The sequence below is a fragment of the Oncorhynchus gorbuscha genome, unplaced genomic scaffold (genome assembly GCF_021184085.1).
Source record: "Oncorhynchus gorbuscha isolate QuinsamMale2020 ecotype Even-year unplaced genomic scaffold, OgorEven_v1.0 Un_scaffold_993, whole genome shotgun sequence".
NCBI classification, from domain to species: domain Eukaryota; kingdom Metazoa; phylum Chordata; class Actinopteri; order Salmoniformes; family Salmonidae; genus Oncorhynchus; species Oncorhynchus gorbuscha.
This window is the reverse complement of record NW_025745913.1, coordinates 195,836-223,750: the sequence shown is the minus strand read 5'-3', so window position 1 is coordinate 223,750 and position 27,915 is coordinate 195,836. Positions and strand designations below refer to the sequence as shown.

The 27,915-nt window shown below is 48.8% G+C and overlaps 1 protein-coding gene across 1 annotated transcript in view; it reads left to right on the top strand.

Moving 5' to 3' along the window:
• Positions 1 to 27,915, top strand: part of LOC124020930 (ryanodine receptor 2-like) — a gene marked incomplete at its 5' end in the record, with an annotated part of 193,375 nt that overhangs the window by 8,430 nt on the left and 157,030 nt on the right. The window contains 6 exon segments of the mRNA XM_046336241.1: positions 4,610 to 4,624; positions 10,521 to 10,595; positions 11,160 to 11,238; positions 15,542 to 15,654; positions 17,058 to 17,157; positions 21,436 to 21,565. Coding sequence (XP_046192197.1) covers positions 4,610 to 4,624; positions 10,521 to 10,595; positions 11,160 to 11,238; positions 15,542 to 15,654; positions 17,058 to 17,157; positions 21,436 to 21,565 — 512 coding nt within the window.

The following is a 27,915-nucleotide window of genomic DNA, read 5'->3' as shown; positions in this document are numbered from 1 at the left end:
GACTGATGGAGGGACCAGGTCACCTCTCCTCAGCCCCTCTCCACCTCTCCTCAGCCCTTCTCCATCTCTCCTCAGCCCCTCTCCTCAGCCCCTCTCCACCTCTCCTCAGCCCCTCTCCACCTCTCCTCAGCCCCTCTCCACCTCTCCTCAGCCTCTCCACCTCTCCTCAGCCCCTCTCCACCTCTCCTCAGCCCTTCTCCACCTCTCCTCAGCCCCTCTCCACCTCTCCTCAGCCCCTCTCCACCTCTCCTCAGCCCTTCTCCATCTCTCCTCAGCCCTTCTCCACCTCTCCTCAGCCCTTCTCCACCTCTCCTCAGCCCCTCTCCACCTCTCCTCAGCCCTTCTCCATCTCTCCTCAGCCCTTCTCCATCTCTCCTCAGCCCCTCTCCACCTCTCCTCAGCCCTTCTCCATCTCTCCTCAGCCCCTCTCCACCTCTCCTCAGCCCCTCTCCACCTCTCCTCAGCCCCTCTCCACCTCTCCTCAGCCCCTCTCCACCTCTCCTCAGCCCCTCTCCACCTCTCCTCAGCCCCTCTCCTCAGCCCTTCTCCACCTCTCCTCAGCCCTTCTCCATCTCTCCTCAGCCCTTCTCCATCTCTCCTCAGCCCTTCTCCATCTCTCCTCAGCCCTTCTCCACCTCTCCTCAGCCCTTCTCCATCTCTCCTCAGCCCTTCTCCACCTCTCCTCAGCCCTTCTCCATCTCTCCTCAGCCTCTCTACCTCTCCTCAGCCTCTCTACCTCTCCTCAGCCTCTCTACCTCTCCTCAACCCCTCTCTTCCTCTCCTCAGCCCCTCTCCTCAGCCCCTCTCCACCTCTCCTCAGCCCCTCTCCATCTCTCCTCAGCCCTTCTCCATCTCTCCTCAGCCCTTCTCCATCTCTCCTCAGCCCCTCTCCATCTCTCCTCAGCCCTTCTCCATCTCTCCTCAGCCCTTCTCCATCTCTCCTCAGCCCTTCTCTACCTCTCCTCAGTCCCTCACCACCTCTCCTCAGCCTCTCCACCTCTCCTCAGCTCCTCCCTAACTCTCCTCGGTCCCAATCATCCTCTGTTAACCGCCAGGCTACCTTACCTCATGTCTGTCATCTCTCTCATGCCTCTCGTTACGTAAGGAGATAATCACACTGCACATATTTAGTAATTTGCTGGAGTGTCAGGAAGATGTTGCTGCAGCACAGCGGATCCGCTGGGGGATCAAGTCCGAGCTGGGGGACGCTGTGCAGTGAGATCGGGTTGACGAGCAGAGTGATTGGAATGACGCTGTTATTACTGTCTCTCAGCTATTGTTTTCCTCCCCATTCAATTACTATCACAACCAATTCAATTAATAACAGATGTTTTTTTTTTAAAGATGTCATTTAAGAATCAATTTGTTAATTGATCTATTGGAGGTTTTGATGGATTATATTGATTATCCTATAGGTTGTGTGATTGAAGTCATATTTAATATACTTGGGGCCTTGCAGATCAATTCCTTTTGACATGTGGATCAATAATCCATTCAACGTGATTCAGAGCATTACAATGGCTTGAGACATTTATAGAAACGTGTCGCGAGGGACCAGGTCAATAATGACTGATAGGGACCTATAGGTTAAGTGATTGAAGTCATCCATTCAACGTGATTCAGAGTATTACAATGTCTTGAGACATTTATAGAAACGTGTCACGTCATTTTATCTTCCATTGGACGCCACTTAATGTTCACAAGGCGTCGTTATGTGGCACCCTATTCCCTACGTAGTGCACTACTTTTGACCAGGGGCTCCATAGAGAATAAGGGTGCCAGCTGAGACACAACCAATAAGTCCTGTTGGCCACAACGGCATGTGACAGGTCTGGAATCAGCTAACGCTTTATACTGGCTGGTCACACTGAGCAATTACTACAGGTCTGGAATCAGCTAACACTGTATACTGGCTGGTCACACTGAGCAATTACTACAGGTCTGGAATCAGCTAACGCTTTATACTGGCTGGTCACACTGAGCAATTACTACAGGTCTGGAATCAGCTAACGCTTTATACTGGCTGGTCACACTGAGCAATTACTACAGGTCTGGAATCAGCTAACACTGTATACTGGCTGGTCACACTGAGCAATTACTACAGGTCTGGAATCAGCTAACACTTTATACTGGCTGGACACACTGAGCAATTACTACAGGTCTGGAATCAGCTAACACTTTATACTGGCTGGACACACTGAGCAATTACTACAGGTCTGGAATCAGCTAACACTGTATTCATTAGGAATGACTGCTGGAAACACACACACATGGATGACTGTGCTATGGAACGGTGATGAAGGAGTTTATGTCCTAATGCCTTTTACAGCAGAGCAGAGCAGGCCACAGTCAGAAACAGTAGGCTCCTTTTAGAGCAGAGCAGGCCACAGTCAGAAACAGTAGGCTCCTTTTACAGCAGAGCAGGCCACAGTCAGAAACAGTAGGCTCCTTTTACAGCAGAGCAGAGCAGGCCACAGTCAGAAACAGTAGGCTCCTTTTAGAGCAGAGCAGGCCACAGTCAGAAACAGTAGGCTCCTTTTACAGCAGAACAGAGCAGGCCACAGTCAGAAACAGTAGGCTCCTTTTAGAGCAGAGCAGGCCACATTCAGAAACAGTAGGCTCCTTTTACAGCAGAACAGAGCAGGCCACAGTCAGAAACAGTAGGCTCCTTTTAGAGCAGAGCAGGCCACAGTCAGAAACAGTAGGCTCCTTTTACAGCAGAACAGAGCAGGCCACAGTCAGAAACAGTAGGCTCCTTTTACAGCAGAGCAGAGCAGGCCACAGTCAGAAACAGTAGGCTCCTTTTACAGCAGAGCAGAGCAGGCCACAGTCAGAAACAGTAGGCTCCTTTTAGAGCAGAGCAGGCCACAGTCAGAAACAGTAGGCTCCTTTTACAGCAGAGCAGGCCACAGTCAGAAACAGTAGGCTCCTTTTACAGCAGAGCAGAGCAGGCCACAGTCAGAAACAGTAGGCTCCTTTTAGAGCAGAGCAGGCCACAGTCAGAAACAGTAGGCTCCTTTTACAGCAGAACAGAGCAGGCCACAGTCAGAAACAGTAGGCTCCTTTTAGAGCAGAGCAGGCCACAGTCAGAAACAGTAGGCTCCTTTTACAGCAGAACAGAGCAGGCCACAGTCAGAAACAGTAGGCTCCTTTTAGAGCAGAGCAGGCCACAGTCAGAAACAGTAGGCTCCTTTTACAGCAGAACAGAGCAGGCCACAGTCAGAAACAGTAGGCTCCTTTTACAGCAGAATAGAGCAGGCCACAGTCAGAAACAGTAGGCTCCTTTTAGAGCAGAGCAGGCCACAGTCAGAAACAGTAGGCTCCTTTTACAGCAGAACAGAGCAGGCCACAGTCAGAAACAGTAGGCTCCTTTTAGAGCAGAGCAGGCCACAGTCAGAAACAGTAGGCTCCTTTTACAGCAGAACAGAGCAGGCCACAGTCAGAAACAGTAGGCTCCTTTTAGAGTAGAGCAGGCCACAGTCAGAAACAGTAGGCTCCTTTTAGAGTAGAGCAGAGCAGGCCACAGTCAGAAACAGTAGGCTCCTTTTAGAGCAGAGCAGAGCAGGCCACAGTCAGAAACAGTAGGCTCCTTTTAGAGCAAAGCAGAGCAGGCCACAGTCAGAAACAGTAGGCTCCTTTTACAGCAGAGCAGGGCAGGCCACAGTCAGAACAGTAGGCTCCTTTTAGAGCAGAGCAGGCCACAGTCAGAAACAGTAGGCTCCTTTTAGAGCAGAGCAGGCCACAGTCAGAACAGTAGGCTCCTTTTAGAGCAGAGCAGGCCACAGTCAGAAACAGTAGGCTCCTTTTAGAGCAGAGCAGAGCAGGCCACAGTCAGAAACAGTAGGCTCCTTTTAGAGTAGAGCAGAGCAGGCCACAGTCAGAAACAGTAGGCTCCTTTTAGAGCAGAGCAGGCCACAGTCAGAAACAGTAGGCTCCTTTTAGAGCAGAGCAGGCCACAGTCAGAAACAGTAGGCTCCTTTTACAGTAGAGCAGGCCACAGTCAGAACAGTATGCTCCTTTTAGAGCAGAGCAGGCCACAGTCAGAAACAGTAGGCTCCTTTTACAGCAGAGCAGGGCAGGCCACAGTCAGAACAGTAGGCTCCTTTTAGAGCAGAGCAGGCCACAGTCAGAAACTGTAGGCTCCTTTTAGAGCAGAGCAGAGCAGGCCACAGTCAGATACAGTAGGCTCCTTTTAGAGCAGAGCAGGCCACAGTCAGAAACAGTAGGCTCCTTTTAGAACAGAGCAGGCCACAGTCAGAAACAGTAGGCTCCTTTTAGAGCAGAGCAGGCCACAGTCAGAAACAGTAGGCTCCTTTTAGAGCAGAGCAGGCCACAGTCAGAAACAGTAGGCTCCTTTTAGAGCAGAGCAGGCCACAGTCAGAAACAGTAGGCTCCTTTTAGAGCAGAGCAGAGCAGGCCACAGTCAGAAACAGTAGGCTCCATTCTAAGTCATGGCTTTTGTCCTGTGTAGGCATTGTCCAGGATTGCAGTGCTGTGGACTATTCTGTAGTAGTGAATGTTGGAAGAGCAATGACTGATGTTAATTCATCACTAATGTGCCATTTGTGTTGAATTAACTCTCCTTTCCATTTATTTCATGCCAATACAGAAATTCATGATGAAGGTAAGTTCATTACCGTCTGCTGCTCCCCCTTCTGTCACTGTGTGTCTGATCCCCTTCTGTCACTGTGTGTCTGATCCCCTTCTGTCACTGTGTGTCTGATCTCCTTCTGTCACTGTGTGTCTGATCCCCTTCTGTCACTGTGTGTCTGATCCCCTTCTGTCACTGTGTGTCTGATCCCCTTCTGTCACTGTGTGTCTGATCCCCTTCTGTCACTGTGTGTCTGATCTCCTTCTGTCACTGTGTGTCTGATCTCCTTCTGTCACTGTGTGTCTGATCCCCTTCTGTCACTGTGTGTCTGATCCCCTTCTGTCACTGTGTGTCTGATCCCCTTCTGTCACTGTGTGTCTGATCTCCTAGCTCCTTCTGTCACTGTGTGTCTGATCTCCTAGCTCCTTCTGTCACTGTGTGTCTGATTTCCTTCTGTCACTGTGTGTCTGATCTCCTAGCTCCTTCTGTCACTGTGTGTCTGATCTCCTAGCTCCTTCTGTCACTGTGTGTCTGAGCTCCTAGCTCCTCATCTCTACAAAAACCCTATTATCCCAACATTATCTTCCTAATCACACACAGCTGTACCTGACACCACACACACACTTTCCCACCCTCCCCCAGTCTCATGGACAGTCCGCTGTGTGGTAGGATGGATGGAAACACAGAAGCAGCCTGTCTTTGTCAGATTATCTAGAGGAAACACCTGTATGTTTGTGTGTGTGTGTGTGTGTCTCTGTGTGCGTGTGTGTGTGTGTGTGTGTGTGTGTGTGTGTGTGTGTGTGTGTGTGTGTGTGTGTGTGTGTGTGTGTGTGTGTGTGTGTGTGTGTGTGTGTGTGTGTGTGTGTGTGTGTGTGTGTGTGTGTGCGTGCGTGCGTGCGTGCGTTCGTGGGCGGTGTGAGCAGGCGTGCGTGCATGTTTGTGTGAATGTGGCTGTGTCTGACTGACTGACTAGGCTAGGAGGGGGGCTGTTAGATGAAGACATGCTAGCCAGGGAACTGTAGGAGGGGGGACTGTTAGATGAAGACATGCTAGCCAGGGAACTGTAGGAGGGGGGCTGTTAGATGAAGACATGCTAGCCAGGGAACTGTAGGAGGGGGACTGTTAGATGAAGACATGCTAGCCAGGGAACTGTAGGAGGGGGACTGTTAGATGAAGACATGCTAGCCAGGGAACTGTAGGAGGGGGGACTGTTAGATGAAGACATGCTAGCCAGGGAACTGTAGGAGGGGGACTGTTAGATGAAGACATGCTAGCCAGGGAACTGTAGGAGGGGGGCTGTTTGATGAAGACATGCTAGCCTAGCCAGGGTACTGTAGGAGGGAGGGGCTGTTAGATGAAGACATGCTAGCCTAGCCAGGGTACTGTAGGAGGGAGGGGCTGTTAGATGAAGACATGCTAGCCTAGCCAGGGTACTGTAGGAGGGAGGGGCTGTTAGATGAAGACATGCTAGCCTAGCCAGGGTACTGTAGGAGGGAGGGGCTGTTAGATGAAGACATGCTAGTCTAGCCAGGGTACTTTAGGAGGGAGGGGCTGTTAGATGAAGACATTCTAGCCTAGCCAGGGTACTGGGTACTGTATAGGGCTATTTGACCAAGAAGGAAAGTGATGGAGTGCTGCATCAGATGACCTGTCCTCCAGAATCACCCAACCTCAACCCAATTGAGATGGTTTGGGATGAGTTGGACCTCAGAGGGAAGGATGAGTTGGACCTCAGAGGGAAGGATGAGTTGGACCTCAGAGTGAAGGATGAGTTGGACCGCAGAGGGAAGGATGAGTTGGACCGCAGAGGAAGGATGAGTTGGACCTCAGAGTGAAGGATGAGTTGGACCTCAGAGGGAAGGATGAGTTGGACCGCAGAGGGAAGGATGAGTTGGACGGCAGAGTGAAGGATGAGTTGGACCGCAGAGGGAAGGATGAGTTGGACGGCAGAGTGAAGGATGAGTTGGACCTCAGAGGGAAGGAAAATGCAGCTACCAAATGCTCAGCATATGTGGTAACACCTTCAGGAATGTTGGAAAAGTATTCCAGGTGAAGCTGGTTGAGAGAATGTCAAGAGTGTGCAAAGCTTTAATCAAGGAAATGCGTTGGTACTTTAAAGAATCTGAAATATAAAATACATTTAGATTTATTTAACACTTTTTTGGTTACTACATGATTCCATATGTGTTATTTCATAGTTTTGATATCTTCACTATTATTCTACAACGTAGAGAATAGTAAAAAATAAATAAAAACCCTGGAATGAGTATGTGTGTCCATACTTTTGACTGGGACTGTATATACACAGTGTCTTCGGAGAGTCTCCAGACCCCTTGACTTGTTTCTACATGTTGTTATGTTACAGCCTTGTTCTAAAATGGATTCAATAGTTTTTTCCCTCATCAATCTACACACAATACCCCATAATGACATCACAATACCCCATAATGACATCACAATACCCCATAATGACATCACAATACCCCATAATGACATCACAATACCCCATAATGACATCACAATACCCCATAATGACATCACAATACCCCATAATGTCATGACATCACAATACCCCATAATGACATCACAATACCCCATAATGACATCACAATACCCCATAATGACAAAGCAAAAACAGGTTTCTAGAAATTATAGCTAATTCATTAAAAATAAAAACAGAAATTTCACATTTACATAAGTACCTTTTGGCAGTGATTACAGCCTTGATTCTTCTTGGGTATGACGCTACAAGCTTGGCACACCTGTATTTGGGGAGTTTCATTCTTCTCTGCAGATCCTCTCGAGCTCTGTCAGGTTAGATGGGGAGTTTTGGTGCACAGCTATTTTAAGGTCTCTCCAGAGATGTTCGATCGGGTTCGTCCTGTCTCTGGCTGGGCCACTGAAGGACATTCAGAGACTCGTCCCGAAGCCACTCCTGCGTTGTCTTGGCTGTGTGCTTAGGGTTGGTGTCCTGTTGGAAGGTGAACCTTCACCCCAGTCTGAGGTCCTGAGCGCTCTGGAGCAGGTTTTCATCAAGGATTTCTCTGTACTTTGCTCTCTTCATCTTGGCCTTGATCCTGACTCCCAGTCCCTGACACTGAAAAACATCCCCACCACATGATGCTGCCACCACCACCATGCTTCACCGTAGAGATGGTTTCCTCCAAACGTGAAGCTTGGCATTCAGGCTAAAAGAGTTCAATCTTGGTTTCATCAGAACAAAGAATCTTGTTTCTCATGGTCTGAGAGTCTTTAGGTGCCTTTTGTCAAACTCCAAGCTGGCTGTCATGTGCCTTTCACTGAGGAGTGGTTTCCAAAGGCACTGTCGGTAACAGGAAATATAGGTATAGATAAAGTGACAAGGCAACAGGATAGATAATCAACAGTAGCAGCAGCGTATGTGATGAGTCAAAAATAGTTATTTTAGCGATTTTTAAAAAACTTTTTAAGCAGTCTCATTACTTTTTTGAGTAGAAGCTGTTTCAGCGTCCTGAGGGGGAAGAGGCGTTGTCGTGCCCTCGTCACGACTGTGTTGGTGTGTTTGGACCATGGTTGGTTCTTAGCCATGTGGACAGAGGAATGGTTGGTTCTTAGCCATGTGGACAGAGGAATGGTTGGTTCTTAGCCATGTGGACAGAGGAACTTGAAGCTCCACTACAGTCGATGTGAATGAGGGCGTGTTCTTTGCCGATCAGCTCCTTTGTCTGGCTGACATTAAGGGAGTGGTTGTCCTGGCAACACACTGCTGCAGAGATGGTTCCTTCAGGAAGAATCTCCCATATCCGTAGAGGATCTCTGGGGCTCCTTCAGAGTGACCTTCGGGTTCTTGGTCACTTCCCTGACCATGGCCCTTCTCTCTTTTTCTGGCACCACACTGCCAGGTCTCTTACCTCCTCGACTGTCTCATCGTCGGTGGTGATCAGGTCACCACCATCGTGTCATCGGCAAACTTGATGATGGTGTTGGAGTCGTGCGCGGCCACACAGTCGTGGGTGAACAGGAAGTACAGGAGGGGACTGAGCACGCACCTCTGAGGGACCCCTGTGTTGAGAGTCAGCATAGTGGATGTGTTGTTGCCTACCCTCACCACCTGGTGGCGGCCCGTCAGGAAGTCCAGGATCCAGTTGAAGAGGGAGGTGTTTCATTCCCATGATCCTCAGCTTAGTGATGAGCTTGGAGGGCACTATTGTGTCGGAGATCTTTGTGGGCTATACTCGGCCTTGTCTCAGGATGGTAAGTTGGTGGTTGTAGATTTCCCTCTAGTGGTGTGGGGGCTGTGCTTTGGCAAAGTGGGTGGGGTTATATCCTTCCTGTTTGGCCCTGTCCGGGGGTGTCCTCGGATGGGGCCACAGTGTCTCCTGACCCCTCCTGTCTCAGCCTCCAGTATTTATGCTGCAGTAGTTTATGTGTCGGGGGGCTAGGGTCAGTTTGTTTATCTGGAGTACTTCTCCTGTCCTATTCGGTGTCCTGTGTAAATCTAAGTGTGCGTTCTCTAATTCTCTCCTTCTCTCCTTCTTTCTCTCTCTCGGAGGACCTGAGCCCTAGAACCATGCCCCAGGACTACCTGACATGATGACTCCTTGCTGTCCCCAGTCCACCTGGCCATGCTGCTGCTCCAGTTTCAACTGGCCTGGGCCCTAGGACCATGTCCCAGGACTACCTGACATGAGGACTCCTTGCTGTCCCCAGTCCACCTGGCCATGCTCCTGCTCCAGTTTCAACTGTTCTGCCTTACTATTATTCAACCATGCTGGTCATTTATGAACATTTGAACATCTTGGCCACGTTCTGTTATAATCTCCACCCGGCACAGCCAGAAGAGGACTGGCCACCCCACATATGCTCTCTCTAATTCTCTCTTTCTTTCTCTCTCTCGGAGGACCTGAGCCCTAGGACCGTGCCCCAGGACTACCTGACATGATGGCTCCTTGCTGTCCCCAGTCCACCTGACTGTGCTGCTGCTCCAGTTTCAACTGTTCTGCCTTATTATTATTTGACCATGCTGGTCATTTATGAACATTTGAACATCTTGGTCATTTTCTGTTATAATCTCTACCCGGCACAGCCAGAAGAGGACTGGCCACCCCACATAGCCCGGTTCCTCTCTAGGTTTCTTCCTAGGTTTTGGCCTTTCTAGGGAGTTTTTCCTAGCCACCGTGCTTTTACACCTGCATTGTTTGCTGTTTGGGGTTTTAGGCTGGGTTTCTGTACAGCACTTTGAGATATCAGCTGATGTACGAAGGGCTATATAAATAAATTTGATTTGATTTGATTTGATTTGATTTATTGTGTTAAACGCTGAGCGGTAGTGTGGAGAGCAATAGAGGTTGCGTCATCTGTGGATCTGTTTTGGCAGTATGTGAATTGGAGTGGGGTCCAGGATGTCTGGGATACTGGTGTTGATGTGAGCCACGACCAGCCTTTCAAAATATTTCATGGCTGCAGACGTAATAGTCATTTAGACAGCTTACCTTGGCATTCTGCCTGAAACATGTAGATATTACAGACTGGGTCAGGGAGAGGTTGAAAATGTCAGAGAAGACACGTGCCAGCTGGTCAGCACATGCTCAGTCCTGGTAATCCGTCTGGTCCTGCAGCCTTGTGAATGTTAACCTGTTTAAAGGTCTCACTCACATCGGCTACGGAGAGTGTGATCACGCAGTCGTCCAGAACAGCTGGTGTTCTCACGCATGTTTCAGTATTGCTTGCCTCGAAGCGAGCACAGAAGGCATTTAGCTCGTCCGGTGGACTCGTCTCACTGGGCAACTCTCGGCTGGGTTTCCCTTTTGTAATTCATGATAGTTTGCAAGCCCTGACAAGTGTCAGAGCCGGTGTAGTATGATTCGATCTTAGTCCTGTATAGTAACAGTATTGTACGTGTAAACTAGTTCCTGAATGTGTCTCTTGTCCCTCTGTCTCTGTCCTGTAGACGGCCCAGGGAGGGGGCCACCGCACCTTACTGTACGGACACGCTGTTCTGCTACGACACTCCTACAGCGGCATGGTGAGTCCCTCTGCAGTGTGTCCGGACACCCATATACAGGAAGTAACATGTACTTGAATCAGTGTCACAATCTTCCATTCCAGGTTTTTGCTCTGTGATGTCAGTCAGTTGTGGTTGTCATCATCTGTGTTGTGCTTGTCATCATCTTTGTTGTGATTGTCATCTTTGTTGTGATTGTCATCTGTGTTGTGGTTGTCATCATCTGTGTTGTTGTTGTCATCATCTTTGTTGTAGTTGTCATCATCTTTGTTGTGGTTGTCATCTGTGTTGTGGTTGTCATCATCTTTGTTGTAGTTGTCATCATCTTTGTTGTAGTTGTCATCTGTGTTGTGGTTGTCATCATCTTTGTTGTGGTTGTCATCATCTGTGTTGTAGTTGTCATCATCTTTGTTGTGGTTGTCATCTGTGTTGTGGTTGTCATCATCTTTGTTGTATTCTTGTCTGTATTTTCTAGTGATACGCGAGTTGCTGAGCCAGTCAGACAAGGCAATAGGAGACTGGTTTCTACCATGTTGTGTCTGGTTGTGTTGAGGAATAATTGACTTCTTTTGTTTCTCTGTCTAGTACCTCTGTTGCCTCGGTACCTCCCGATCCTCAACCGACAAACTGGCGTTTGATGTTGGACTGCAGGAAGACACAACAGGTAGGTCTCTTTCTCTTCTTCTTTCCCAACAGCCACAGTATAGCTAGTGCAGTCAGATGAGACAACATCACCAAGCCATGTTGTAGTGTTATGTTGTCGTGCAAGCTTCAGAGAGAGAGAGAGATGTTTCTGATGCTGGGTTTTATGAGTTCCCATAGTAAGACTGTTGTGATGCTGTGTGGGTGTGGACCCTGCTGGAGGTTACTAGACCCCAGACCCTGCTGGAGGTTACTAGACCCCAGACCCTGCTGGAGGTTACTAGACCCCAGACCCTGCTGGAGGTTACTAGACCCCAGACCCTGCTGGAGGTTACTAGACCCCAGACCCTGCTGGAGGTTACTAGACCCCAGACCCTGCTGGAGGTTACTAGACCCCAGACCCTGCTGGAGGTTACTAGACCCCAGACCCTGCTGGAGAATACTGGACCTCAGACCCTGCTGGAGTTTACTGGACTCCAGACCCTGCTGAAGGTTACTGGACTCCAGACTCTGCTGGAGGTTACTGGACTCCAGACCCTGCTGGAGGTTACTAGACTCCAGACCCTGCTGAAGGTTACTGGACTCCAGACTCTGCTGGAGGTTACTGGGCTCCAGACCCTGCTGGAGGTTACTGGACTCCAGACCCTGCTGGAGGTTACTGGACTCCAGACCCTGCTAGAGGTTACTAGACTCCAGACCCTGCTAGAGGTTACTGGACTCCAGGTCCTCAGTGGTGCTGCTGGAGGTTACTATAATCCAGACCCTGCTGGAGGCTACTAGTCTCCAGACCCTGCTGGAGGCTACTAGACTCCAGACCCTCAGTGGTGCTGCTGGAGGTTACTATAATCCAGACCCTGCTGGAGATTACTAGACTCCAGACCCTGCTGGAGGTTACTAGACTCCAGACCCTGCTGGAGGTTACTAGACTCCAGACCCTGCTGGAGGTTACTAGACTCCAGACCCTGCTGGAGGTTACTAGACTCCAGACCCTGCTGGAGGTTACTAGACTCCAGACCCTGCTGGAGGTTACTAGACTCCAGACCCTGCTGGAGGCTACTAGTCTCCAGACCCTGCTGGAAGTTAACAGACTCCAGACCCTCAGTGGTGCTGCTGGAGGTTACTAGACTCCAGACCCTGCTGGAGGTTACTAGACTCCAGACCCTGCTGGAGGTTACTAGACTCCAGACCCTGCTGGAGGTTACTAGACTCCAGACCCTGCTGGAGGTTACTAGACTCCAGACCCTGCTGGAGGTTACTAGACTCCAGACCCTGCTGGAGGTTACTAGACTCCAGACCCCGCTGGAGGTTCCTAGACCCCAGACCCTGCTGGAGGTTACTAGACCCCAGACCCTGCTGGAGGTTCCTAGACCCCAGACCCTGCTGGAGGTTCCTAGACCCCAGACCCTGCTGGAGGTTACTAGATCCCAGACCCTGATGGAGGTTACCAGACTGCAGACCCTCAGTGGTGCTGCCTGTGGTTACTAGGTTGCTGTCTGTCCTGCAACAACCTGGCTGCTACATGAAAGATCTCATAAACTCAATCTACACACAATACCCCATAATGACGGAGCAGAAACAGGTTTCAAAAATGTGTGTAAGTTTATAATAAAAACCCCTGAAATATCACATTTACATCAGTATTCAGACCCTTTACTCAGTACTTTGTTGAATCACCTTTGGCAGCGATTACAGCCTTGAGTCTTCTTGGGTATGATGCTACAAGCTTGGCTCACCTGTATTTGGGGAGTTTCTCCCATTCTTCTCTACAGATCCTCTCAAGCTCTGTCAGGTTGGATGGGGAGCGTCGCTGCACAGCTATTTTCAGGTCTATCAACATTTACATTTACATTTAAGTCATTTAGCAGACGCTCGTGTTTGATCTGGTTCAAGACCAGGCTCTTGGCCGGGCCACTCGGGGACATTCAGAGACTTGTCCCGAAGCCACTCCTGCATTGTCCTGTTGGAACGTGAACCTTCCCCCCCAGTCTGAGGTCCTGAGAGCTCTGGAGCAGGTTTTCATCAAGGATCTCTCTGTACTTTGCTCCGTTTCATCTTTCCCTCGATCCTGACTAGTCTCCCGGTCCCTACCGCTGAAAAACATCCCACAGCATGATGCTGCTACCACCGTGCCAGGTTTCCTCCAGACGTGACGCTTGGCATTCAGTCCAAAGAGTTCAATCTTGGTTTCATCAGACCAGAGAATCTTGTTTCTCATGGTCTGAGAGTCTTTTAGATGCCTTTTGGCAAACTCCAAGCGGGCTGTCATGTGCCTTTTACTGAGGAGTGGCTTCTGTCTGGCCACTCTACCAAACAAGCCTGATTGGTGGAGTGCTACAGAGATGGTTGTCCTTCTGGAAGGTTCTCCCATCTCCACAGAGGAACTCTGGAGCTCTGTCAGAGGGACCATTGGGTTCTTGGTCACCTCTCTGGTCAAGGCCCTTCTCCCCGATTGCTCAGTTTAGCCGGGCGGCCAGATCTAGGAAGAGTCTTGGTGGTTCCAAACTTCTTCCATTTAAGAATGTGTTTTTGGGGACCTTCAAATGCTGCAGACATTTTTTGGTACCCTTCCCCAGATCTGTGCCTCGACACAATCATATCTCGGAGCTCTACGGACAATTTCTTCGACCTCGTGGCCTAGTTTTTGCTCTGACATGCACTGTCAACTGTGGGACCTTATATAGACAGGTGTGTGTGCCTTGCCAAATCATGACCAATCAATTGAATTTACCACATGTACTGTGGTAAAAACATCAGGAGGATCAATGGAAACAGGATGCACCTGAGCTCAATTTCCAGTCTCATAGCAAAGGGTCTGAATACTTATGTAAATAAGGTATTTCTGTAAAAAAAACTAAAAACCTGTTTTTGCTTTGTAATTATGATGTATTGTGTGTAGATTGGGGATTTAAAAAAATCATTTTGAGAATAAAGCTGTAATGTAACAAAATGTGGAGAAAGTCAAGGGGTCTGAATACTTTCTGAATGCTCTGTATATAGATAGGGAGGGAGAGAGAGAGAGAGAGAGATAGAGAGGCTCAGAGACAGAGAGGCTCAGAGACAGAGAGGCTCAGAGACAGAGAGGCTCAGAGACAGAGAGGCTCAGAGACAGAGAGGCTCAGAGACAGAGACAGAGAGGCTCAGAGACAGAGAGACTCAGAGACAGAGACAGAGAGGCTCAGAGACAGAGAGACTCAGAGACAGAGAGAGAGAGAGAGAGAGAGAGATAGAGAGAGACAGAGAGAGAGAGAGAGAGAGAGAGAGAGAGAGAGAGAGAGAGAGAGAGAAGGGATCAGAGACAGAGAGAGAGAGACTCAGAGACAGAGAGGCTCAGAGACAGAGAGGCTCAGAGACAGAGAGGCTCAGAGACAGAGAGGCTCAGAGACAGAGAGGCTCAGAGACAGAGAGGCTCAGAGACAGAGACAGAGAGGCTCAGAGACAGAGAGACTCAGAGACAGAGAGGCTCAGAGACAGAGAGGGAGAGACTCAGAGACAGAGAGACTCAGAGACAGAGAGGCTCAGAGACAGAGAGGCTCAGAGACAGAGAGGCTCAGAGACAGAGAGAGAGAGACTCAGAGACAGAGAGGCTCAGAGACAGAGAGGCTCAGAGACAGAGAGGCTCAGAGACAGAGAGGCTCAGAGACAGAGAGAGAGAGGCTCAGAGACAGAGAGGCTCAGAGACAGAGAGGCTCAGAGACAGAGAGGCTCAGAGACAGAGATGCTCAGAGACAGAGACGCTCCGAGACAGAGAGACAGAGGCTCAGAGAGAGATAGTCTCTGCCATATCCTCCTGCCTCGTCTCTGACAGGAGAAGCATATCCACCCTGCCTCCAAGCAGAGGTCAGAGGTCAGAGAAGGTTACTGTGATATCACCATAGTCTCAGCCATATCCTCCTGTCTCGTCTCTGACAGGAGAAGCATGTCCACCCTGCCTCCAAGCAGAGGTCAGAGGTCAGAGAAGGTTACTGTGATATCACCATAGTCTCAGCCATATCCTCCTGTCTCGTCTCTGACAGGAGAAGCATGTCCACCCTGCCTCCAAGCAGAGGTCAGAGGTCAGAGAAGGTTACTGTGATATCACCATAGTCTCAGCCATATCCTCCTGTCTCGTCTCTGACAGGAGAAGCATATCCACCCTGCCTCCAAGCAGAGGTCAGAGGTCAGAGAAGGTTACTGTGATATCACCATAGTCTCAGCCATATCCTCCTGTCTCGTCTCTGACAGGAGAAGCATGTCCACCCTGCCTCCAAGCAGAGGTCAGAGGTCAGAGAAGGTTACTGTGATATCACCATAGTCTCAGCCATATCCTCCTGTCTCGTCTCTGACAGGAGAAGCTTGTTGGTGGACCATCCACCCTGCCTCCAAGCAGAGGTCAGAGGGAGAGAAGGTCCGAGTCGGGGATGACCTCATCCTAGTTAGCGTGTCATCAGAACGATACCTGGTGAGTCTCTGATACCCTTTTCACACTGTCACACTGACAACAACCAAACCGTGTTGCCTTGGAGATTTCATTTTTGCTTAGTCCTTTTTGCAACTATGGCAGATCATGCTAGCTCAGTTCACCTTGGTTTGTCTCAGTTCAATCTGGCGAGTGTGAGAAGGCAACACGGAGCCCTCCTATCATACCACTCCACCCTAACCCTCCTGCCATACCACTCCACCCTAACCCTCCTATCATACCACTCCACCCTAACCCTCCTATCATACCACTCCACCCTAATCCTCCTATCATACCACTCCACCCTAACCCTCCTATCATACCACTCCACCCTAACCCTCCTATCATACCACTCCACCCTAACCCTCCTATCATACCACTCCACCCTAACCCTCCTATCATACCACTCCACCCTAACCCTCCTATCATACCTCTCCACCCTAACCCTCCTATCATACCACTTCACCCTATCCCTCCTATCATACCACTCCACCCTAACCCTCCTATCATACCACTCCACCCTAACCCTCCTATCATACCACTCCACCCTAACCCTCCTATCATACCACTCCACCCTAACCCTCCTATCATACCTCTCCACCCTAACCCTCCTATCATACCACTTCACCCTATCCCTCCTATCATACCACTCCACCCTAACCCTCCTGCCATACCACACCACCCTAACCCTCCTATCATACCACTCCACCCTATCCCTCCTATCATACCACTCCACCCTAACCCTCCTATCATACCACTCCACCCTATCCCTCCTATCATACCACTCCACCCTAACCCTCCTATCATACCACTCCACCCTAACCCTCCTATCATACCACTCCACCCTAACCCTCCTATCATACCACTCCACCCTAACCCTCCTGCCATACCACACCACCCTAACCCTCCTGCGATACCACTCCACCCTAACCCTCCTATCATACCACTCCACCCTAACCCTCCTATCATACCTCTCCACCCTAACCCTCCTATCATACCTCTCCACCCTAACCCTCCTATCATACCACTCCACCCTAACCCTCCTATCATACCACTCCACCCTAACCCTCCTATCATACCACTCCACCCTAACCCTCCTATCATACCTCTCCACCCTAACCCTCCTATCATACCACTCCACCCTAACCCTCCTATCATACCACTCCACTCTAACCCTCCTGCCATACCACTCCACCCTAACCCTCCTATCATACCACTTCACCCTAACCCTCCTATCATACCACTCCACCCTAACCCTCCTATCATACCACTCCACCCTAACCCTCCTATCATACCACTCCACCCTAACCCTCCTATCATACCACTCCACCCTAACCCTCCTATCATACCACTCCACCCTAACCCTCCTGCCATACCTCTCAGCAGTGTTTTATTTCTCCCTGCAGCACCTGTCGCACGGTAACGACAGCCTGCACGTGGACGCAGCCTTCCAGCAGACCCTCTGGAGCGTGGCTACTGTCTGCTCTGGCAGCGAGGTGGCGCAAGGTGGGTCACACACACACACACACACTGTTCCAAGGTGGGTCACAGACACTTACACACACACGCACACCCACACTGTTCCAAGGTGGGTCACACACACACACACACACACACACACACACACACACACACACACACACACACACACACACACACACACACACACACACACACACACACACACACACACACACACACACACACACACACTGTTCCAAGGTGGGACACAGACACTTACACACAGGAATGATGCTACTGTAAAAGCTAATGGGGGTCATATAAACAGGAATGATGTTACTGTAAAATGATGTTACTGTAAAAGCTAATGGGGGTCATATAAACAGGTTAAGTAATCCCTCTCACCCCACCCCCCCTAAGTTTTAGATGCACTATTGTTAAGTGACTGTCCCACTGGATGTCATAAGGTGAATGCACCAATTTGTAAGTCGCTCTGGATAAGAGCGTCTGCTAAATGACTTAAATGTAATGTAATGTAAATGAGTGATGCTACTGTAAAATGATGTTACTGTAAAAGCTAATGGGGTCATATAAACAGGAATGATGATACTGTAAAATGATGTTACTGTAAAAGCTAATGGGGGTCATATAAACAGGAATGATGCTACTGTAAAAGCTAATGGGGATCATATAAACAGGAGTGATGCTACTGTAAAAGCTAATGGGGGTCATATAAACAGGAATGATGTTACTGTAAAAGCTAATGGGGGTCATATAAACAGGAGTGATGCTACTGTAAAATGATGTTACTGTAAAAGCGAATGGGGGTCATATAAACAGGAATGATGATACTGTAAAATGATGTTACTGTAAAAGCTAATGGGGGTCATATAAACAGGAATGATGCTACTGTAAAAGCTAATGGGGGTCATATAAACAGGAATGATGATACTGTAAAATGATGTTACTGTAAAAGCTAATGGGGGTCATATAAACAGGAATGATGCTACTGTAAAAGCTAATGGGGGTCATATAAACAGGAATGGTGCTACTGTAAAAGCTAATGGGGGTCATATAAACAGGAGTGATACTACTGTAAAAGCTAATGGGGGTCATATAAACAGGAATGATGCTACTGTAAAATGATGTTACTGTAAAAGCTAATGGGGGTCATATAAACAGGAATGATGTTACTGTAAAAGCTAATGGGGGTCATATAAACAGGAGTGATGCTACTGTAAAATGATGTTACTGTAAAAGCTAATGGGGGTCATATAAACAGGAATGATGATACTGTAAAATGATGTTACTGTAAAAGCTAATGGGGGTCATATAAACAGGAATGATGCTACTGTAAAAGCTAATGGGGGTCATATAAACAGGAATGATGCTACTGTAAAAGCTAATGGGGGTCATATAAACAGGAATGATGCTACTGTAAAAGCTAATGGGGTCATATAAACAGGAGTGATGCTACTGTAAAAGCTAATGGGGGTCATATAAACAGGAATGATGTTACTGTAAAAGCTAATGGGGGTCATATAAACAGGAATGATGATACTGTAAAATGATGTTACTGTAAAAGCTAATGGGGGTCATATAAACAGGAATGATGCTACTGTAAAAGCTAATGGGGGTCATATAAACAGGAATGATGCTACTGTAAAAGCTAATGGGGGTCATATAAACAGGAGTGATGCTACTGTAAAAGCTAATGGGGGTCATATAAACAGGAGTGATGCTACTGTAAAAGCTAATGGGGTCATATAAACAGGAGTGATGCTACTGTAAAAGCTAATGGGGTCATATAAACAGGAGTGATGCTACTGTAAAAGCTAATGGGGGTCATATAAACAGCTAATGGCAAATCAAATTTATTTATATAGCCCTTCTTACATCAGCTGATATCTCAAAGTGCTGTACAGAAACCCAGCCTAAAACCACAAACAGCAAGCAATGCAGGTATAGAAGCACGGTGGCTAGGAGAAACTCCCTAGAAAGGCCAGAACTCTAGGAAGAACCCTAGAGAGGAACCAGGCTATGAGGGGTGGCCAGGAAAAACTCCCCTAGAAAGGCCAGAACTCTAGGAAGACCCTAGAGAGGAACCAGGCTATGTGGGGTGGCCAGGAAAAACTCCCTAGAAAGGCCAGAACCTAGGAAGACCCTAGAGAGGAACCAGGCTATGTGGGGTGGCCAGGAAAAACTCCCCTAGAAAGGCCAGAACTCTAGGAAGACCCTAGAGAGGAACCAGGCTATGAGGGGTGGCCAGGAAAAACTCCCCTAGAAAGGCCAGAACTCTAGGAAGACCCTAGAGAGGAACCAGGCTATGTGGGGTGGCCAGGAAAAACTCCCCTAGAAAGGCCAGAACTCTAGGAAGACCCTAGAGAGGAACCAGGCTATGAGGGGTGGCCAGGAAAAACTCCCCTATAAATGTATTTTATTTAGTTACTTGACTGAACCTTTATTGTAACATGGTTTCATGTCGAGACCAAGATCTCTTCTACAAATGAAAGATCAACACATCAAATACGAAATGCAAAAACAGGAATAAAAAACACAATCATAGAAACAAATTCATCACTGATCGCTGACGTCCCTCGTCGTGGACATTTCCTGTATTTACCAAATCATGAGAGAGCAAACCACACACAAGTTCATCTTTAATTATATGAGCTTCAACATAGATCAATTCAGTGTCTATAAATGAATTCTCTGAGAGTGCTTACAAAACAGTTCTTGGTATAATTTATAGCCAAGACACACCCATCTCAACTCACATGACGAAACACAGATCTTAGGAACATTTCACAAATAACATTTTACTTGAAAAAGGAGTATCCCATAGCTAGACAGCATTAGCTATAAATGATTGTTCATGTTGGTCTCCTAAATGAAGTTCTTATCTTGTTCTTGGTACCACTTAGTACCAAAACATTACCTCGTCCAATGGCATAGATCAATTGTCAATTCCAGATACTCCCATCAAAAATACAACCCTCCTGGACAAGCTTACAGAGAGGAGTGACTGGCACCAAAGACATTGTGGAGCCAACTACCTGGTTCCCCTTTAATCACTCCCTCCCTTCACATGGTTTAGGAATAGTTACAGACACATTCACAGATAAGACTGACCTGAACTCCCCACTCACTGGTTCCCCTTTAATCACTCCCTCCCTTCACATGGTTTAGGAATAGTTACAGACACATTCACAGATAAGACTGACCTGACCTCTCCAATCTCTGGGCCCCAAGTCATTTTTCCCACATAAGCATGCTCATGAAAATTAATAAAACATCTTATTTATAAATGTTACCTAAAGAATTCTGATTCTGCCACAACACCCTGCACATTGGTCTTATCTAATGTCATGTCTGGGACAGAGGCTTCCCGCTGTCTGGTCCAGAGACAGGCTAACCAGTCCTCTCTCCACCTGCAGGGTTCCTCTCTAATGCCTCTCCTCTCTCCCCCTGCAGGGTTCCTCTCTAATGCCTCTCCTCTCTCCCCCTGCAGGGTTCCTCTCTAATGCCTCTCCTCTCTCCCCCTGCAGGGTTCCTCTCTAATGCCTCTCCTCTCTCCCCTGCAGGGTTCCTCTCTAATGCCTCTCCTCTCTCCACCTGCAGGGTTCCTCTCTAATGCCTCTCCTCTCTCCACCTGCAGGGTTCCTCTCTAATGCCTCTCCTCTCTCCCCCTGCAGGGTTCCTCTCTAATGCCTCTCCTCTCTCCCCCTGCAGGGTTCCTCTCTAATGCCTCTCCTCTCTCCACCTGCAGGGTTCCTCTCTAATGCCTCTCCTCTCTCCACCTGCAGGGTTCCTCTCTAATGCCTCTCCTCTCTCCCCCTGCAGGGTTCCTCTCTAATGCCTCTCCTCTCTCCACCTGCAGGGTTCCTCTCTAATGCCTCTCCTCTCTCCCCCTGCAGGGTTCCTCTCTAATGCCTCTCCTCTCTCCCCCTGCAGGGTTCCTCTCTAATGCCTCTCCTCTCTCCCCCTGCAGGGTTCCTCTCTAATGCCTCTCCTCTCTCCACCTGCAGGGTTCCTCTCTAATGCCTCTCCTCTCTCCCCCTGCAGAGTTCCTCTCTAATGACTCTCCTCTCTCCCCCTGCAGGGTTCCTCTCTAATGCCTCTCCTCTCTCCCCCTGCAGGGTTCCTCTCTAATGCCTCTCCTCTCTCCCCCTGCAGGGTTCCTCTCTAATGCCTCTCCTCTCTCCCCCTGCAGGGTTCCTCTCTAATGCCTCTCCTCTCTCCCCCTGCAGGGTTCCTCTCTAATGCCTCTCCTCTCTCCCCCTGCAGGGTTCCTCTCTAATGCCTCTCCTCTCTCCCCTGCAGGGTTCCTCTCTAATGCCTCTCTCTCTCCCCTGCAGGGTTCATGATCGGGGGACGTGCTGAGGCTGCTCCATGGTCACATGGATGAATGTCTGACAGTGCCGTCGGGAGAACATGGAGAGGAGCAGCGCAGGTACGTGGTTGACTGGGAGATATCCTTCATCTATGATGACAGACGTTGGGGGGAGGAGTAGTCCAGGTACGTGGTTGACTGGGAAGTATCCTTCATCTATGAAGACAGACGTTGGGGGGAGGAATAGCCCAGGTACGTGGTTGACTGGGAGATATCCTTCATCTATGATGACAGACGTTGGGGGGAGGAGTAGCCCAGGTACGTGGTTGACTGGGAGATATCCTTCATCTATGATGACAGACGTTGGGGGGGGGAGCAGCGCAGGTACGTGGTTGACTGGGAGATATCCTTCATCTATGATGACAGACGCTAGTCCTTGAAATGTCCTTTACCATATAATTTATAATCCTCTGTGTATCTATAGACTGTTACCTGCTGTCCAACTGATCTACAGTCGTGACAAAAAGTTTTGAGAATGACACAAATATTAATTTTCACAAAGTCTGCTGCCTCAGTTTGTATGATGGCAATTTGTATATACTCCAGAATGTTATGAAGTGTGATCAGATGAATTGCAATTAATTGCAAAGTCACTGTTTGCCATGCAAATGAACTGAATCCCCCCAAAACATTTCCACTGCATTTTAGGCCTGCCACAAAAGGACCAGCTGACATCATGTCAGTGATTATCTCGTTAACACAGGTGTGACTGTTGACGAGGACAAGGCTGGAGATCACTCTGTCATGCTGATTGAGTTTGAATAACAGACTGGAAGCTTCAAAAGGAGGGTGGTGCTTGGAATCATTGTTCTTTCTCTGTCAACCATGGTTAACTGCAAGGAAACACGTGCTGTCATCATTGCTTTGCACAAAAATGGCTTCACAGGCAAGGATATTGTTGCCAGTAAGATTGCACCTAAATCAACCATTTATCGGATCATCAAGAACTTCAAGGAGAGCGGTTCAATTGTTGTGAAGAAGGCTTCAGGGCGCCCAAGAAAGTCCAGCAAGCGCCAGGACCGTCTCTTAAAGTTGATTCAGCTGCGGAATCTGGGCACCCCAAGGACAGAGCTTGCTCAGGAATGGCAGCAGGAAGGTGTGAGTGCATCTGCACGCACAGTGAGGCGAAGACTTTTGGAGGATGGCCTGGTGTCAAGAAGAGCAGCAAAGAAGCCACTTCTCTCCAGGAAAAACATCAGGGACAGACTGATATTCTGCAAAAGGTACAGGGATTGGACTGCTGAGGACTGGGGTAAAGACATTTTCCCTGATGAATCCCCTTTCCGATTGTTTGGGGCATCCTGAGAAAAGCTTGTCCGGAGAAGACAAGGTGAGCGCAACCATCAGTCCTGTGTCATGCCAACAGTAAAGCATCCTGAGACCATTCATGTGTGGGGTTACTGCTCAGCCAAGGGACTGGGCTCACTCACAATTTTGCCTAAGAACACAGCCATGAATAAAGAATGGTACCAGCACATCCTCCGAGAGCAACTTCTCCCAACCATCCAGGAACAGTTTGGTGACGAACAATGCCTTTTCCAGCATGATGGAGCACCTTTCCATAAGGCAATAGTGATAACTAAGTGGCTCAGGGAACAAAACATCAATATTTTGGGTCCATGGCTCAGGGAACAAAACATCAATATTTTGGGTCCATGGCCAGGAAACTCCCCAGACCTGAATCCCATTGAGAACTTGTGGTCAATCCTCAAGAGGCAGGTGGACAAACAAAATCCCACAAATTCTGACAATCTGACAAGCATTGATTATGCAAGAATGGGCTGCCATCAGTCAGGATGTGGCCCAGAAGTTAATTGACAGCATGCCAGGGCAGAGTGCAGAGGTCTTGATAAAGAAGGGTCAACACTGCAAATATTGACTCTTTGCATCAACTTCATGTAATTGTCAGTAAAAGCCTTTTGACGCCTATGAAATGCTTGTAATTATACTTCAGTATTCCATAGTAACATCTGACAAAAATTTCTAAAGACACTGAAGCAGCAAACTTTGTGGAAATTAATATTTGTGTCATTCTCAAAACTTTTGGCCACAACTGTACAGTTACAGCAACTATAGTTTAACAGACCATCACATTATAGCCTGGTTTAACTAGACCATCACATTATAGCCTGGTTTAACTAGACCATCACAGTACAGCCTGGTTTAACTAGACCATCACATTATAGCCTGGTTTAACTAGACCATCACAGTACAGCCTGGTTTAACTAGACCATCACAGTACAGCCTGGTTTAACTAGACCATCACATTATAGCCTGGTTTAACTAGACCATCACATTATAGCCTGGTTTAACAGACCATCACATTATAGCCTGGTTTATCTAGACCATCACATTATAGCCTGGTTTAACAGACCATCACATTATAGCCTGGTTTAACTAGACCATCACATTATAGCCTGGTTTAACTAGACCACAGTATAGCCTGGTTTAACTAGACCATCACATTATAGCCTGGTTTAACTAGACCATCACAGTATAGCCTGGTTTAACTAGACCATCACATTATAGCCTGGTTTAACTAGACCATCACAGTATAGCCTGGTTTAACAGACCATCACAGTACAGCCTGGTTTAACTAGACCATCACAGTATAGCCTGGTTTAACTAGACCACATTATAGCCTGGTTTAACTAGACCATCACAGTACAGCCTGGTTTAACTAGACCATCACATTACAGCCTGGTTTAACTAGACCATCACAGTACAGCCTGGTTTAACTAGAACATCACATTATAGCCTGGTTTAACTAGACCATCACAGTATATCCTGGTTTAACAGACCATCACAGTATAGCCTGGTTTAACTAGACCATCACAGTATAGCCTGGTTTAACTAGACCATCACAGTATAGCCTGGTTTAACTAGACCATCACAGTATAGCCTGGTTTAACAGACCATCACAGTACAGCCTGGTTTAACTAGACCATCACAGTATAGCCTGGTTTAACTAGACCATCACAGTATAGCCTGGTTTAACAGACCATCACAGTATAGCCTGGTTTAACTAGACCATCACATTATAGCCTGGTTTAACAGACCATCACAGTATAGCCTGGTTTAACTAGACCATCACAGTATAGACTGTCAGTGTGGTCAGGACTGTCAGGGTGGTAAGGACTGTGGTCAGGACTGTCAGTGTGGTAAGGACTGTCAGTAGGATCAGGACTGTCAGTGTGGTCAGGACTGTCAGTGTGGTCAGGACTGTCAGTGTAATCAGGACTGTCAGTGTGATCAGGACTGTCAGTGTGATCAGGACTGTGGTCAGGACTGTCAGTGTGGTAAGGACTGTCAGTAGGATCAGGACTGTCAGTGTGGTCAGGACTGTCAGTGTAATCAGGACTGTCAGTGTGATCAGGACTGTCAGTGTGATCAGGACTGTCAGTGTGGTCAGGACTGTAATCAGGTGTAATCAGGACTGTCAGTGTGATCAGGACTGTCAGTGTGTCAGGGTCAGGACTGTCAGTGTGGTCAGGACTGTGGTTAGGACTGTCAGTGTGGTCAGGACTGTGGTCAGGACTGTCAGTGTGGTCAGGACTGTGGTTAGGACTGTCAGTGTGATCAGGACTGTCAGTGTGGTCAGGACTGTGGTTAGGACTGTCAGTGTGATCAGGACTGTCAGTGTGGTCAGGACTGTGGTCAGGACTGTCAGTGTGGTCAGGACTGTAAGTGTGGTCAGGACTGTGGTTAGGACTGTCAGTGTGGTCAGGACTGTCAGTAGGATGTGGACTGTCAGTGTGGTCAGGACTGTGGTCAGGACTGTCAGTGTGGTCAGGACTGTCAGTGTGGTCAGGACTGTGGTTAGGACTGTCAGTGTGGTCAGGACTGTCAGTAGGATCAGGACTGTCAGTGTGGTCAGGACTGTGGTTAGGACTGTCAGTGTGGTCAGGACTGTCAGTGTGGTCAGGACTGTGGTTAGGACTGTCAGTGTGATCAGGACTGTCAGTGTGATCAGGACTGTCAGTGTGGTCAGGACTGTCAGTGTGGTCAGGACTGTGATCAGGACTGTCAGTGTGGTCAGGACTGTGGTTAGGACTGTCAGTGTGGTCAGGACTGTGGTCAGGACTGTCAGTGTGGTCAGGACTGTGATCAGGACTGTCAGTGTGGTCAGGACTGTCAGTGTGGTCAGGACTGTCAGTGTGATCAGGACTGTGGTCAGGACTGTCAGTGTGGTCAGGACTGTCAGTGTGGTCAGGACTGTCAGTGTGGTCAGGACTGTGGTTAGGACTGTCAGTGTGGTCAGGACTGTGGTTAGGACTGTCAGTGTGGTCAGGACTGTCAGTAGGATCAGGACTGTCAGTGTGGTCAGGACTGTGGTTAGGACTGTCAGTGTGGTCAGGACTGTCAGTGTGGTCAGGACTGTCAGTGTGGTCAGGACTGTGGTTAGGACTGTCAGTGTGGTCAGGACTGTGGTTAGGACTGTCAGTGTGGTCAGGACTGTCAGTGTGATCAGGACTGTCAGTGTGATCAGGACTGTCATTGTGATCAGGACTGTCAGTGTGATCAGGACTGTGATCAGGACTGTCAGTGTGATCAGGACTGTCAGTGTGGTCAGGACTGTCAGTGTGGTCAGGACTGTCAGTGTGGTCAGGACTGTCAGTGAGATCAGGACTGTCAGTGTGATCAGGACTGTCAGTGTGGTCAGGACTGTCATTGTGATCAGGACTGTCAGTGTGGTCAGGACTGTCAGTGTGATCAGGACTGTCAGTGTGGTCAGGACTGTGGTCAGGACTGTCAGTGTGGTCAGGACTGTCAGTGTGATCAGGACTGTCAGTGTGGTCAGGACTGTCAGTGTGATCAGGATTGTGATCAGGACTGTCAGTGTGGTCAGGACTGTCAGTGTGGTCAGGACTGTCAGTGTGATCAGGACTGTCAGTCTGATCAGGACTGTGGTCAGGACTGTCAGTGTGATCAGGACTGTCAGTGTGGTCAGGACTGTGGTCAGGACTGTCAGTGTGATCAGGACTGTCAGTGTGGTCAGGACTGTGGTCAGGACTGTCAGTGTGGTCAGGACTGTCAGTGTGATCAGGACTGTCAGTGTGGTCAGGACTGTCAGTGTGATCAGGATTGTGATCAGGACTGTCAGTGTGGTCAGGACTGTCAGTGTGGTCAGGACTGTCAGTGTGGTCAGGACTGTCAGTGTGATCAGGACTGTCAGTCTGATCAGGACTGTGGTCAGGACTGTCAGTGTGATCAGGACTGTCAGTGTGGTCAGGACTGTGGTCAGGACTGTCAGTGTGGTCAGGACTGTCAGTGTGATCAGGACTGTCAGTGTGGTCAGGACTGTCAGTGTGATCAGGACTGTCAGTGTGGTCAGGACTGTGGTCAGGACTGTCAGTGTGGTCAGGACTGTCAGGACTGTGTGGTCAGGACTGTCAGTGTGGTCAGGACTGTGGTCAGGACTGTCAGTGTGGTCAGGACTGTCAGTGTGATCAGGACTGTCAGTGTGGTCAGGACTGTCAGTGTGATCAGGATTGTGATCAGGACTGTCAGTGTGGTCAGGACTGTCAGTGTGGTCAGGACTGTCAGTGTGGTCAGGACTGTCAGTGTGATCAGGACTGTCAGTCTGATCAGGACTGTGGTCAGGACTGTCAGTGTGGTCAGGACTGTCAGTGTGGTCAGGACTGTGGTCAGGACTGTCAGTGTGGTCAGGACTGTCAGTGTGGTCAGGACTGTCAGTGTGGTCAGGACTGTCAGTGTGGTCAGGACTGTGGTCAGGACTGTCAGTGTGGTCAGGACTGTCAGTGTGATCAGGACTGTCAGTGTGGTCAGGACTGTCAGTGTGACCAGGACTGTGTCAGTCAGGACTGTCAGTGTGATCAGGACTGTCAGTGTGGTCAGGACTGTCAGATTGATCAGGACTGTCAGTGTGGTCAGGACTGTCAGTGTGGTCAGGACTGTCAGTGTGATCAGGACTGTCAGTGTGATCAGGACTGTCAGTGTGGTCAGGACTGTGATCAGGACTGTCAGTGTGGTCAGGACTGTCAGTGTGGTCAGGACTGTCAGTGTGGTCAGGACTGTGATCAGGACTGTCAGTGTGGTCAGGACTGTCAGTGTGGTCAGGACTGTCAGTGTGGTCAGGACTGTGATCAGGACTGTCAGTGTGGTCAGGACTGTCAGTGTGGTCAGGACTGTCAGTGTGGTCAGGACTGTCAGTGTGATCAGGACTGTTAGTGTGATCAGGACTGTCAGTGTGATCAGGACTGTTGATGTGATCAGGACTGTCAGTGTGATCAGGACTGTCAGTGAGATCAGGACTGTTGATGTGATCAGGACTGTCAGTGTGATCAGGACTGTCAGTGTGATCAGGACTGTGGTCAGGACTGTCAGTGAGATCAGGACTGTCAGTAGGATCAGGACTGTCAGTGTGATCAGGACTGTCAGTGAGATCA